This window comes from Peromyscus leucopus, chromosome 8b, assembly GCF_004664715.2.
Source record: "Peromyscus leucopus breed LL Stock chromosome 8b, UCI_PerLeu_2.1, whole genome shotgun sequence".
In the NCBI taxonomy this organism is placed as follows: domain Eukaryota; kingdom Metazoa; phylum Chordata; class Mammalia; order Rodentia; family Cricetidae; genus Peromyscus; species Peromyscus leucopus.
Genome location: NC_051086.1, coordinates 2,999,001 through 3,012,447, shown reverse-complemented (window position 1 = coordinate 3,012,447; position 13,447 = coordinate 2,999,001). Strand labels below are relative to the sequence as shown.

The 13,447-nt window shown below is 48.1% G+C and overlaps 1 protein-coding gene across 4 annotated transcripts; it reads right to left on the bottom strand.

Annotated features, from left to right (window-relative positions):
- Positions 1-716: 716 nt before the first annotated feature.
- Rnps1 (RNA binding protein with serine rich domain 1) lies at positions 717-12,091 on the bottom strand. 4 transcript variants are annotated; one of them, XM_028853889.2, is made up of 9 exons: positions 11,943-12,049; positions 11,507-11,627; positions 8,117-8,304; positions 7,737-7,892; positions 6,349-6,540; positions 5,066-5,168; positions 4,607-4,760; positions 2,056-2,197; positions 717-1,495 (listed from the first exon to the last, which is right to left on the bottom strand). In XM_028853889.2, the coding sequence occupies exons 3-9, from the start codon at positions 8,185-8,187 to the stop codon at positions 1,396-1,398; spliced, it is 918 nt and encodes a 305-aa protein (XP_028709722.1). In that variant the 5' UTR covers positions 8,188-8,304; positions 11,507-11,627; positions 11,943-12,049; the 3' UTR covers positions 717-1,395. The 4 variants fall into 4 exon arrangements, with proteins under 4 accessions (XP_028709722.1, XP_028709723.1, XP_028709724.1 ...); XM_028853890.2 differs by lacking the exon at positions 11,507-11,627 and having other exon boundaries at positions 11,943-12,045; XM_028853891.1 differs by lacking the exons at positions 11,507-11,627; positions 11,943-12,049 and adding an exon at positions 8,930-8,971.
- Between the last annotated feature and the right edge of the window lie 1,356 nt (positions 12,092-13,447).

Genomic DNA, 13,447 nt, shown 5'->3' with positions numbered 1-13,447 from the left:
GATCTCACTGGCGCAATGCAGAAACGCATACCAGAGCTGGGATTAGGAATTTAAATCATGGCTGGCAGAATGGCTGCAGGGTGAACAGATTTGTCTTGCAACACAGGGGCAAGCCCGGAAGGCTGTTACCCGGGGTTAAAACATACCCTCAAAAGTGTTGTATTTTTTTATTAAAAGATTTATTATATATACAATGTTCTGTCTGCATGTATGCCTGCACGCCAGAAGAGGGCGCCAGATCTCATTCTAGATGGTTTGAGCCACAATGTGGTTGCTGATAATTGAACTCAGGACCTCTGGAAGAGCAGTCAATGTTCTTAACCCCTGAGCCACATCTCCAACCTCTCAAGAGTTCATTTTGATTTGTGTCAATACCGAAAGTCCACAGATAAAAGCAGCCAGCTGTGTGGCGTGTGCACTGCAGTGAGGGCAACCTCGACGTTTACTCTCCTCTTAAGTCTCCTGGCAGTCTTTTTTGTTGTGTGAGTATAGACTCAGAACCTGGGCCACACCACCAACTCAGATCAGTATGAGACAGAAAAGAAAATGATCCCCATATCTTCCCAACGTAGCAGCAGCAATCTCACTGAGTCCCCTGGCCGAGAGTTTTTAGAAATGCCACTTTGGAATTAAGCCTAACACGAGTTCTTAGTTGGGCTGACACCACAAATCTTGACTATTCTGGACTAAGAAGAAAGAGGCAGTGAAACCAGCAATCAATGTGCATTCTAATCCTAGGTTTATTCAACAGTCCTTCCTCTACACAAGTACAAACACAACCTCATCTAAAATGCTACAAAGTTATAAAACTCAAAACAAATTTTATAGTACTGACTGTACAATAAAAGCAAAAAGAAGCAATGTATACATTGCCAAGGTTAACCTGCAACATCACCGTGAATGGCAGGTGATAACGAGGGTGGCGGTAGGTTCCATGAGGACCCTGTAGCCCTAACTGGCTCACCAATTTCAGAGTAACAGAGACACGGGGACAGGAAAAGAGAAAGGTGTTTAACCCTACAAGTTGAAGAGGACTCCGAAGGGACTCGGCAAGGGCACGGCCAGGTTGCCTGACTGGTCCCAGGTCACCTGTGGAAAACGGTGTGTTGCCATTTGAAGGCTTGCTTGTCCCAGGTGGCTCTGCTACCAAGCAGATTCTCAAGAACTGGAAGGGTGAACTTTCTAGCCAGAAAACTACAGGGTACCTCAATGGGCACAGTTCCGAATCAACACTACCTCTGCAGCCAGAATCCTCCTGCAGAGGAAATATCTCCACTGCTGTCTTCAAAGCCCACCTGGTATGGGATCCTTCCCTACAGACCCTCATTTGGCTAGAGAAAGGACAAAACTGAGTTGGGGAAACATAAGTTACAGAGGTACGATCAAGGTCCCTGCTTATCGGGAGGAGTTGGAGCTGGAGCGGCTCCTATGGCGGCGGCGGCCAGGAGATCGAGACCTCCTACGCACAGGAGACCTGCGCCTTGGGGAGCGAGACCTGCAGGAAGAGAAACCAAGTCAGCTAAAAGCAAAAGCTCCGAGCAGCACAGCTGTGGGGCAAACCGACCTTTTCTAGATAATTCTAAATGTGTTTACAGCCTATGAGCTGTGGCCTCTGCTATATCCGAACCTAAAAGCTCCTCTCTTAACCCCTCCTGTTGTCTTTTTCTTTTTGATTTTTCCAGAGTTTCTCTGTGTAGACCAGGCTGTCCTTGAACTCAGAGATCCCCTGCTTCTACCTCCTGAGAGCTGGGATTAAAGGAATGTGCCACCATGCCCAGCAGGGCCCTCACCAAGGGCAGAGAGCTGACATCTGGTTTCATGGGACCCATGCTAGCTCAGACTCCAGAGGTGGTTCCTTGAAGGGTCTCACTGCTTGTCAACAACACATATTTTGACTGTTCTTTCTCTGACCAAGGGCTACTACTTGCTGACCTACTTTCTGCATTCAACCCCAAAGGAATGGGCAACATTGAAGGACCCCAAAGTCATCACAGCCATTTAGGTTTATAAATCACATAAGCCAGATGGGCCAAGGACGATTCCAAATGAATTCACCTCCTTCTCATCCGTGGGGGTGACCTGCGCCACATGGGTGGCGGCGGAAGCATCCTCCTGGGTGGGCTAAATCGCCGTGGGGGTGGCCGAGGCCAGGGTGCCAACACAGCAGTTGCAGTGATCTCTTGGCCATCAATTTGTCCTGTAGAAAAAAGGGGCAAAAGCATAAAATCTCTACTATTAAATACTTCACACACTCACACCTGTGATGGTGTGGTGACACATGCCTGAAATCTCAGCACTCAGAAGGCGGAGGCAGGCAGGTATGGTAGTCCACACCTTTAGTTCCAGCATTTGAGAGGCAGACAGAACAGGTGGATCTCAGAATTTGTAGCCAGCCTGGTCTACATAGCAAGGTCCAGGTTAAGACCAGACAGGGTTACATAGGGAGACCCTGTGTCAAATACAAAACAAAACCCACCTACCCCAGGCAAGCACCAAGCAGGTGCTCAGCCGACCAAGGCAAACAATCGTAAGATAACCCTAGAAACCCCAGGAAAAGCTAGTACAGAGCATGAGATCTAAGAGACACTAATGGAGGCACTGGACCAACTGCCCGGAAGACAGACAGCCCACACACTGAAGACTGTGCTGAAACCTGCTGGGCAGAAGACACAGAGGGCCAGCAGTGGAACAGTGACAAGAGAGCACAGGGCTGGCTCAAGGGCAGGAAGGTGACACCAGCAGCTGAGCTTCTTTTTTTGAAACAGGGTCTCTACACAGCCCTAGCTACCCTGGAACTCGCTAGGTAGACCAGACCAACCTTGAACTCACAAATCCACTTGCCTCTGCCTCCCAAGTGCTGGGATTAAAGGGGTCACCACATGTGACCCTGAACTTCCTTTTTTTAAGGAGAGTGGGAAGCTCAGGCTGGGGGTTGGGGAACACTTGTTTGAAGACTTCTGCAGCAATCTACATGAACTAATTTCCAAATAAAAGGGAAGAAAAGAAAAAATTTAGGGACGGTTCAAAAGCAGAGGTAGCACTGCAGGACACAAACCTCAGGAACTGAGAGGGTCTCAGAGGAAAAAAAAGCAAAGCACACTGAGGTGTAGACTAGCTCCTCAGGGTCAACCAAGGGTACAGCTCCTACCGTGCGGTACCCAGAGGCTAATTCAGGCACACTCATTTCACTCCAGGGGTTTAACATAACTAAACCCAGCCGCTGGCCCACAACCAAACCAGCTCCAATGAAGAACTGAACCACAGATAAGACACATACACCATCTAGCCAGTTGCCAGTGAAGGCCACTCTAGCTGTCTCTAGCTCCCTGAATTTTTAACCGATTAGCAAATGCTCACTCTGGAATACCAGATGACAGGTAGACTTTGAAAGAGAAGGTGTGCTTCACAGGCCCTGAGCTGATATGAATGAACGACACAGGTAGATTATGCTGAACTCTTGAAACACTCGAGGGAGCCTAAAGTGAATTAAAAGTGGCTAAGTATCAAAGAAAATCCACATTAAAAAGCCATCATTAAAAACAGTAATGCAACAACAACTAAAACTTTTAGATATTTGTAAACTTAACAGGCACTTGACGACTCTTAAGGTTCGCCCGGCACAGATTAACGGCCCAGACGGTATAGCAATCTGCCTGTTCTCAGTCTCAGCCGCCTACATCCTACACTAGACACAAACGCTGTATTCTCTAAAATGCTTATTTGAAGACAAAGTGAAAACTGACCACCAAAACTATTCCCAAGGAACACTCCGCCTGGCCTGGAGGTGGTGGCCCATGCCTTTAATCCCAACATCCAAGAGGCAGAGGCAGGAGGACCTCCATGAGTTGGAGGCCAGCCTGCTCTACTACACAGCTAGTTCCAGGACAGTCAGGGCGATTACACAGAGACCCCCACACCCCGCCTTTAATCCCAGCACTCGAGAGGCAGAGGCAGGCAGATCTCTGTGAGTTCAAGGCCAGCCTGGACTACCAAGTGAGTTCCAGGAAAGGCACAAAGCTACACAGAGAAACCCTGTCTCGAAAAACCAACCAACCAACCAACCAAAAAAAAAACAAAAACAAACAAACAAAAAAAAGCACTCTCAAGAGATAGATACATTGTGTGCATTCAGTATATGTATCATGTAGCAAAACAATCCTAAAAATGCTGAAATGTTGGCAAAATAGAAAAGGATTCTCAAAATGATTAAAGAAATATTCCCATGTAATGGCAAATATATTCTTTGTAAGAAAAGCTGCACTTGATCAACAGGTTTTTTGTTGTTGTCGTCCCCCCCCCAGCTGAGGACCGAACCCAGGGCCTTGCAAGCGCTCTACCACTGAGCTAAATCCCCAACCGATCAACAGGTTTTTAACAGACTGAAAAATCCCGAAACTGCTAATTTATTCATATTTGCTGACTTTTTCTTTTTGGGACTAGTGAGTACTTCAGAAAACATGCTCTTGGTGATACACCCTACCGAGTAAGAACCAGACTCTACAAAGGGCTCCACTGAGATTCACTCAGAAGCCCCAAGGCAATCAATGAGATAGGTATCTGTGAGGACAGAGGTGACAGGGTGGAGGGTGGCCACAGGGTCACTCACCTCCATCCATGTGCTTCAGCGCCTTCTCCGCTTCATCTGGGTTCTCAAACTCCACATATGCGTAGCCTTTGGACAGATGAGGATGCATCCTTTCTACAGGCATGTCAATCATTTTAATTTTCCCATAAGTAGAAAATATTTCCATGATATGATCCTGGAGAGAGAAAGAAGGGTCACATCCTTGTTTTCCCATCTATTATTTAATGGTCAAAGGGAATCCACTAAATGCTGAGTAAATCTCCAGTGTAAAAACATCCGCAACTTGACAAGATGTGTCACTGGGGCCAAAGTCTCCTGGACCTAAGTGTAATAGATCAAGACCATTCAAAAGAATTAAGCAGCATTCCAATCAAGTCATGGACTACACAGTTCTCAGAGAGAAGGACTACATTCTAGTGCACCTGCTGCCAGACACCAGCTTGTCCACCCGCCCAGACGCCTCATGGATCTGATTCTTACCTTGGTCACGTTCCTGGTGAGCCTCCCAATATGCACTTTGGTGGGTTTAGGTGAAGGGCTCCGCCTTTTCCTCTCCTTTTCATCTCTTTTAGGTGGTTTGGATCTGAAAATACAAAAATACCCAGAAATTTCCAATTTCCATCAACCATAATGGGTTTGAGGGTCGAGTTCAGGGCAAGGTCCCAGATTTGGTCCCCAGCACTGAAAAAGGAAAAATATCAGCTGGGTGTGGTGGTATATGCCTAAAATCCCAGCACCCAGGCCACAGCAGGAGGAATACTGGGAGTTCAAAGCTAACCTGCACTGCCTAGTGAGACCCTGCCTCAGCAACAAATAGTGTGAAGTTTCTATTCAGCTTGAACAGCCTTGATCTAGAAGAGTTCCTTACCAATTGACTTATATCACCTATGGTGGTTTGAATGAGAATAGCCCCACAGGCTCATAAATTTGAACGCTTAGTCATCAGGGAGTGGCACTATTTGAAGATTAGGAGGTGTGGTCTTGTTGGGAGTCCTGGAGGTGAGCTTATAGGTTTCAAGCCCAAGACAGGCTCAGTGTCTCTCTTCCTGCTGCCTTCACATCTGGACGTAGAATTGTTACATCTGCCTGCATGCCACAACACTTCCCGCCACATGATGATGAACTAAACCTCTGAACTGTAAGCCAGCCCTTTCCTTTATAAGAACTACCTTGGTCATGGTGTCTTTTCACAGCAACAGAACACTAAGACATTATCCCTGATTTAGAAACCCTTCAAATTAGCACATACATTTAACTTTTATTCCGTGTGGGCATGGACCAGGGCAACACGTGGGGAGGTTAAAGGATAACCTAGGAGTTGGGTCTCTCAGCTTCCACCATGTGCATTCCAGGGATGGGCACTCTGGTTGATAGGCTTGGCAGCAAGCACGGTTACTGAGACATCCTGCCCTCTAACTTCTTTGATCACTTTTTTTATTGAGTCAGGTTCACATGCAAACCAGGATGGCCTCCAACTTCCGACCATCCTGCTGGGATTACAGGCATGCACCACCACACTTTTCTTTGATATACTTAAAGGGAAATTCACATTACTAGTACTTGTGTGCTACAGTGCATATGTGGAAGTCAGAGGACAACTTGTGGGAGTCATCACACACCACCATGTGGATCCTGGAGACTGAACTCAGGCTGTCATAGGCTTGGCAGCCAAACCTTTACCTGCTGAGCCATCTCGTCAGCCCCTGGCCTACTTTTCCAATAACTATGGTAATCAATGAGCAGGCTAGCTCTCCTGGACTCACTTGGAGCGGGAACGCCGCCTGTTGTCATGCCTGCGCCGAGAAGGGCTTGGGGAGCCGGAGGAGCTGCTAGAGCTGGAGCTTCGGGAAGTGCTGGAGCTTCCTGAGCGGCTGGACGCAGAAGAGGAGCTAGAACCACTGCTTGAGCCTGTGCTGGTGCTGGAGCCCGAGCTGGAGGTGGAGCTGGATCGAGACCTGAGGAAAAGGTGGGGGCACCAGAGTCCATGAGCAAGAGTCACACTCTACACAGAAGACCACCCAGGCAGGAAACAGCTCTCCTGGCTCTCTAACGTTAGTCACTGCTTTCACCAGCAACGACGCCTGTCGGATCACCACTTCAGCCTTCAACAGGGCTGTAGGTAGACTCACTCGGGCACGTCTTCAACTACCCAAAAGGAGCTCAGGGTTGAAAAAATAGCTCCGCAAGTAGGAGCACTTGCAGAGGAGCCAGGTGCGGCTTCCAGCGCCCACAGAGCAGCTCACAATTGCTTGTGGCTACCGTTTCAGGGTACCCAATGCCCTCTTCGGGCTTCTGTGGGAAGGAACCAGGTACATACATGGTATGCATACACACATGCAGGCAAGACTCACATACTTAAAAAGATTCTAGACTGAAGTCATCCAATTCAATTCAGAATGAAAGAATGAATACATACTTGCAAGAAAAACAATTCATGTCATCTAAACATCACATCTCTTAGTATCACAGAAGAGTTGATATCCATAAACATACATTACCTATCAAGACCATGTATCATATATAATGAGATGAAACTCAAAACCAACATGCCATAACTTAGGGTCTTGTCAACAACCTTAGGGTCTGGTTGCTTTGAAAGTAGTGAAGAAAAGGTAGCCTTCCCTTGGCCTCAATTCACGTGGCAAGCTTCAGGCACCCATGAAATCCTGCTGGATAGCTCCTGCAGAACACCTGTTATACAAGACTATCCTCCCAGCCAACTGCTGTCCCTCTCAGTTCACCTGGGCCTGCTCACCAATCACCACAGCTGGGCTAGTCTCTTGAAAGGAAGAGACGGGGAGGCTCAAGGGACCCCCACGGAGGATCCAGCCACCTCTCCCAACCAGCTGCAGCATGCAATTCTGCCCTAATTGCACATGGCTTGAAGTAGGGGATTATGAGGGGTGGGAACTCCATCAACACAACCACAGGGGAGTTATCACCCACACTCCTTGCAGTACGGGCCAGACCCACTGCACTGTAGGTGATCCTAATAAACTCAACAGTTCCCTGAGTGCACTCTGGCGAAGAGCATCTTGTTTGTGGGTGGGAACACAGAAGGGCAGCCGTTCTCTACACTTCCCAAGGGAAGGACTCAGCCCCGAGGCTGGTCTCTGGCCGCCACAGCTGCAGCAGTGGCCCTCGGCCCCACCTGGTGCTGCTGCTCCCACTTGAAGCACTCCGTCTCTTCCGAGTCTTATCCCTGCCACGGTCCTTCTCACTTGACTCTTTAGTGGCCCCTTTATCTTTAGAGCGATCCTTGGACTTCTCGTCAGAGCGGTCCTTGCGTTTGGTAGGAGAAGGAGCCCTGCATGGTGAGGAAGAATGTGAGGTTGCAAGCTCCCCTGATCAAACCCTGAAATAGTACAACCCAGTAGTGGGGTCCAAAGGGAATACTAGGACCCCAGGTGATCACAAAACCATCTGTGTATTAGGACACTCACTGTAGAACACAAAATCTCCCCTCTCTGAGGGTCCCTGAACAGCAAGCACCCCCAAAATAGCACTAGAAAAATCTTACAGAAGGATTACCTAGTGCTGGACTTTTTATTATTTTCTTTGACTCCTAGCAAGCTCTTCTTTTTCACTCCTGATAAATCCATTCTCCCCTTCTGAGGTGTTCAAAGCAGCAATGTCGGCCTCACTTATCTGAACTCTCACTTCTAACTCGAGTCTGAGAAACGATCCCTAATCGATTGCAATTTACGCCAAAGAGCAGCCTAGTAACAAGATAAAAGGATTTAAATAGAGTAAACGAATTGACAAGGCAACAAATCCACTTTGCAACAAAAAGCTGAACACACAAGAGAGCAAGGGAACACAGCAAACAGCCAAGTGTCTACACAGCCTGCACACTGGGGAGAGGACAGCCCTCATCTCCTCAGGGAGGCACAAAGGGAATGGCCACCTTAGTTTGTCGTTTTTTAAATAGGAGAAAAAATACAAAATTTATTACACGTCTAAGGTACAGGAATATTAAGATTCTTCATTGTTTTCATTAATGAAACGGGGATGGTAATTGTACCTATCACTGTTATTTTAGAGCCTGCATATAACACCAGAGTTCACTGGTAAGTTTGATAATGAGCCAGCCAGCCACCCGTAAGCGGCTTTCAAAATACTAGATACCACATGGCCTCAGAGGAGAAAAACCCAATTTGTAGATTAACCAACAGGCTCAGATTTATTTGTCTTTTGCCATAATTCCCTTGGGGGATACACTGAGTGATGACTAGGTCATCTTGAGTGACAAGCACTAAAACATTAAATATCTGACACAAATGGACAAAACATCACACAAGAGCATAAAGAAGAGTCCTAAAGCTGGGCAGTGGTGGCACACACCTTTAATCCCAGCACTTGGGACACAGAGAAGGCCAAGAGATGGAGGTCAGCCTGCTCTACGGAGCTAGCTCCAGGACAGCCAAGAGGGCCACACAAAGAAGTCCTGAGGGTGGGGAGGGGAGCAAGAAAAGGTAAGACTATCAGGGGGTAAACTATAATGCAAACACGGGGAGATGTGACTTGTTGGATCCAGGCAGCAGTCAGGTAGGCACAAATATGTATTTCTTTCTTTCTCCACCTTGAGACTTGGAATGGGGTGAGATCTCACAGGCAGTGTAAAGGTTTATTAGCAATATGCTAAATAACAGTAACAATAAAATAGAAACTGCTCCCTGTGCCCTCTTCTTAGGGAGCAAAATACTATCCAAGGCCTCAGGATGTATCTTAACTCTCTTTTCTCATCTTCAACTGTAACCCAGGGAGAAAGAACACAGCATTTGGAGTTTGATTTGAGAGACAGGGCACTTCTAAATGCTGCTCAATAAGTATTCTAGCCCAAAAGAGAAGAGCCCTTGCCTTTGGACAAACAAATGGAACATGGGAAATGATTCCTATACAGCTCCTTTCCAGGGCTATCAAATCTTTTCAAGCTGTTTGCCCTAAATATACTAGACATGCCCACCGGGGAGCACAAGCAGCTCAGGGTCAGGAGTAAGCAAGCATGCCTGTGCTTGGTGTCATGCTTCACTGTTGTCATCCTGGTCAGGACACTCACTCTTACAATTTTGTTTATTGACACAGGATCTCTCTATTACATAGCCCTGGCTGTCCTGGAACTCACTCTATAGACCAGGCTTGCCCTGAATTCAGAGATCGTCCTGGGATTAACGGTGTGTGCCACTATGTCTGGCTGGCACCCACTGTTATTCTTATAACTTTGGTGGGTTTTTTTTTTTTTTTTTTTTTTTTGAGACAGGATCTATTATGTAGCTCCAACTACATTAACAGAACTGGAACTCCCTAGGTAGACCAGGTTGACCTCTGCCTCCTAAGTGCAGGGATTAAAGGTGTATTTTATTAAAGATAAGGCCTCGAGCCCAGGCTGGCTTCAAATGTTCTATGCAGGAATGTTTGCCCATTGATCCTCCTGCCTCCACCTGGGATTACAGACTTCATATATGGGGCTGGAGACAGAAACCAGGGCTCATGCACAGTAGGCAGAAGCAGACCACCACTGAGCTGCTGCTAGAGCTTCACCTTTCCTGACATCAGCTCCCAAAGCCTTAGCTAAACTAGCCTGAGAACTGACCAGCTAAAACCTTGAGGTTAAATGACAGCTGAGGGCAGTTTCTTCAACACCTGCATCCTCATTACCTCATTACACACGATTCTGAATGTTTAATAAAGTCTGGAACGGCTCACCTTAAGATCACTTTTGGGTGAGCTCACATAGGGCAGCACTGTCAGTAAGAATGTGAGCCATGAACACAGCCTCAAATTTCCTTGCAGCCATATCAAAACTGGTGAATGACTTATTTTTTCTTGTAGTGCTGGGGAATAATACTCAAGAGCCTGTCTGGGTAATGGTGGTGCGCACCTTTAATGCCAGCAGTCGGGAGGCAGAGACAGGAGATCTCTGAGTTTGAGGCCAGCCTGGTCTACAGAGCTAGCCAGTTCCAGGACAGCCAGGGCTATACAGAGAAACTGTTTCAAAAACAGAAACAAAACCAAAACCCCCAAAAAACAAACCCCAAAACCAAACTAAACTAAAAAACCTCAGAGCCTGGTGTACTCAGCAAGGACTCCACTACTGACATAGATTGACAGTCCAAAATTAACAGCCCCCCCCTTGAGACATGGTCTCACTATGCAGCCCTCAATCGCCCGGGGTTGACCAGGCTGGCCTCAAACTCAAGACACCTGACAGTGCTGGGATTAAAAGTAGTATGTGGTTCCCAAAATTAGTTTTTAATAAGATAATAACTATTACCTCTGTAACATATACACTAAATGTGTTTCTTTCATACTAAGTTATTTAAATCTGGTATGTGCTTTAACATTTCAGTTTGGGCTGCCACCTAACTGCTCCATAGCTACCAGTGGCAAAGAAGAGATTTCGCTTGCGCACCTCCCCACCCCAACCTGTCGGAATATACTTTAATGAAACAAGCAGAATCCGTGATTTTTAAGCAGTCTACAAATTATGAACCATAGAGAAAGCGAACACTTTGCTGGGTGCGGTAGAAAGCAAAGGTGAGGTTCTCTGTTCCCAAGTTCAGGTAACAGCTCAGGGCCTTGGTCACCTTCCCATCCTCCGGAAAGGTGTGCGTCCAACAGCCAGAGAGAGGAGAAAACAATTAGTGAAATCTGGAGCAGAGGCCGTTTCGGCGATCTTCAAAACACTCTCTACATACAAAAGCACATTTGAGACCCGGTGTCTACGAAATAACACGAGGTAGAGAGAGCAAGCCTACAACCACGTCTCTCCACCCTAAACCATAACCTTCCAGTATTTCCCTTCTGAGCTCGGTAACCGTGCTCAAGTCCACCCTGGGCCGGACCCTCAAGGCCCAGAGCTGAAACTGCACACAGGAGTTCGATAAACACTCGTGGAAAGAGATCCAAAAGGAAGCCAACCTTTTAGGCCGGTTCACAATCGGCACCGTCCGCTCCGGCCACACATATCGACCTCGCCTCCCACCCTGTTTCTCCACTCACAACTCAGGTAGGGCCTGCCGTGGCGAGCCTAGGTCTCCAGCTAGACAAGAAAACAAGAGAAGAGGCGGCGCTCGCAGCTGCCGGGAGTCCTGCAAGCTGAGCTGGCCGCCGCCAAGCTAACGATGCGGGATCGCCCTTCCGTCTGCGACCGCCTCGACCACTTCCGGGCCGCGGCCTCGACGCCTCCCACTCCGCCCGACCCGAACCACTCTTTCTCTTCGGGCTCTGCGCCTCGCCGGCAGGCCGCTACCGCCCTGCGGGGCTGCGAGACGCAACCGGCTCCACGATGCACCCCACCAAGCCTGGCAGAAGGTCCCCGAAGGCCGGATGCGGCCGGATTCCTTCCCCAACTTACATCTTCCCGAGGCCGCCACCTCCTCCCGCTCTTCTCAGACCCGGAGGCCGGCGCAACTCTGTCGTCAGAGTTGAGAAGCGGGAAGACACTGCGTCGTCGCGCAGCGATGACGTAAAGCTTCTCAGCCAATGCACGCGAGCAGTGGAGAATTAAAGGACAGCGACTGTTTATAGGAGGAGCCTCGCAACGCTTAAGTTTTTTTTTGTTGTTTTCTTTTTTTTTTTTTTTTTTTTTTTTTTTTTTTGCCCTGAGCGGAGGCAAAGCTAAGATTGCCGGGACTCGTTTTGCGCATCCTGGAGCGCACGGGTGATTGGCTGACCCGGACCGGAGGGCTGCACCTTTTGGCGTCTAGCGGATCTTTGCGAAAGGAGCTGCTCTGGTCGCCTCTTTTATTGACTCTGAGTACCTCGCTTTCGATGTTCGTAGAACCTAAGGTTATGCACCCTGCAGGGAGCGCTGCGCCATACAGCCGAGGCGGCCGAGGGTCAAAGTAAAGCCGCGCTATCTTAAAGGGACAGGCTGGTACAGATGGTGGGTTCGTGCCGTCAAAACTCTCTGGTTGTAGTGATGATCGCGTAGACGCGTTCTCTGTGCTGGTGGGATTCGGCCGACTGGGTGCAGCAGGAGGCCAGTGAGGATAGAAAGAAAGGAGTTTGAGGAAACGTTGAAGACATGTAGTAGGGCAGGCGTTTCCGAGGTGACATTTCTGAAAAGGACGCGTGAGGCAGAGAGAACAACAGGTGCAAAGAAAGGCGTTCAGGTTCGCTGGGAGAGGAAAAGGAACGCCAGTCCGGGTGAAGGTCACTCTCAGGACATAGAGGTCCCTGTCCGTGCACTAAGCTGTAGAGTAGCGTCCGCCGTGGTGCCCCGCCTCCCATCTCTGCTTGGCACATTCCTTGCTCTGTGATTACTTGCGGAAGGAATGGATATGTGTTCAGTCCCTGCGGTTATCTAAATAGGTTTGAGGCAGCAAGGGAGAGAGAGGATCAGATCTAAGGTGAGCTGTAGAAGAAAGGAAAAAAAGGAGGCTTAGATTTGGATTACATATTTCAGCGAAAGATCGGAAAAGAAGCCTACGTGCAGCTTGGTGACCATGGAGAGATGGAGGGAGGAGATAGCATCCAAGGAGCTGGGCACTGGCCAGGAGAAGGAGCCTGCCTCTGGACTCTGCTCCCCTGAGACGCCAGTTCATTTTGGGGGGTGGAGTTAGCAGATCCAGTCACTCTAGCCTGGTACCCCTGTTGGACTTAAGATTTGATGTGTGGAATATTTAATATAAGCTGATTTTCCTGTATTATTGTCATATCTGCTGTGGTCAGACATGAGTGGTAAGTGGATGTATTAGCTGTTCTCTAGAGAAACAGAACTGATAGAATGAAAACAAATAAGTAAATATATTATGTTGACTTTCACGATTCAGTCTGGGTCACCCAGCAGTGGCTGTCTGCACCCTGGAAAGGCTGAGAACCAGTAGTTTCGCGGTCTAAGAAACTGGATATCTTTGT

Bases quoted from the DNA above. Each gene is read 5' to 3' on its own strand.
- Rnps1 (XM_028853889.2), bottom strand. From the start codon at position 8,187: ATGGATTTATCAGGAGTGAAAAAGAAGAGCTTGCTAGGAGTCAAAGAA. The intron at 2,198-4,606 runs GTGAGTGACCCT...TTTTTTCTACAG, and splicing joins GCTGAAGCACATGGATGGAG to GACAAATTGATGGCCAAGAG. The intron at 1,496-2,055 runs GTGAATTCATTT...CTCTTCCTGCAG, and splicing joins CCCCCACGGATGAGAAGGAG to GTCTCGCTCCCCAAGGCGCA.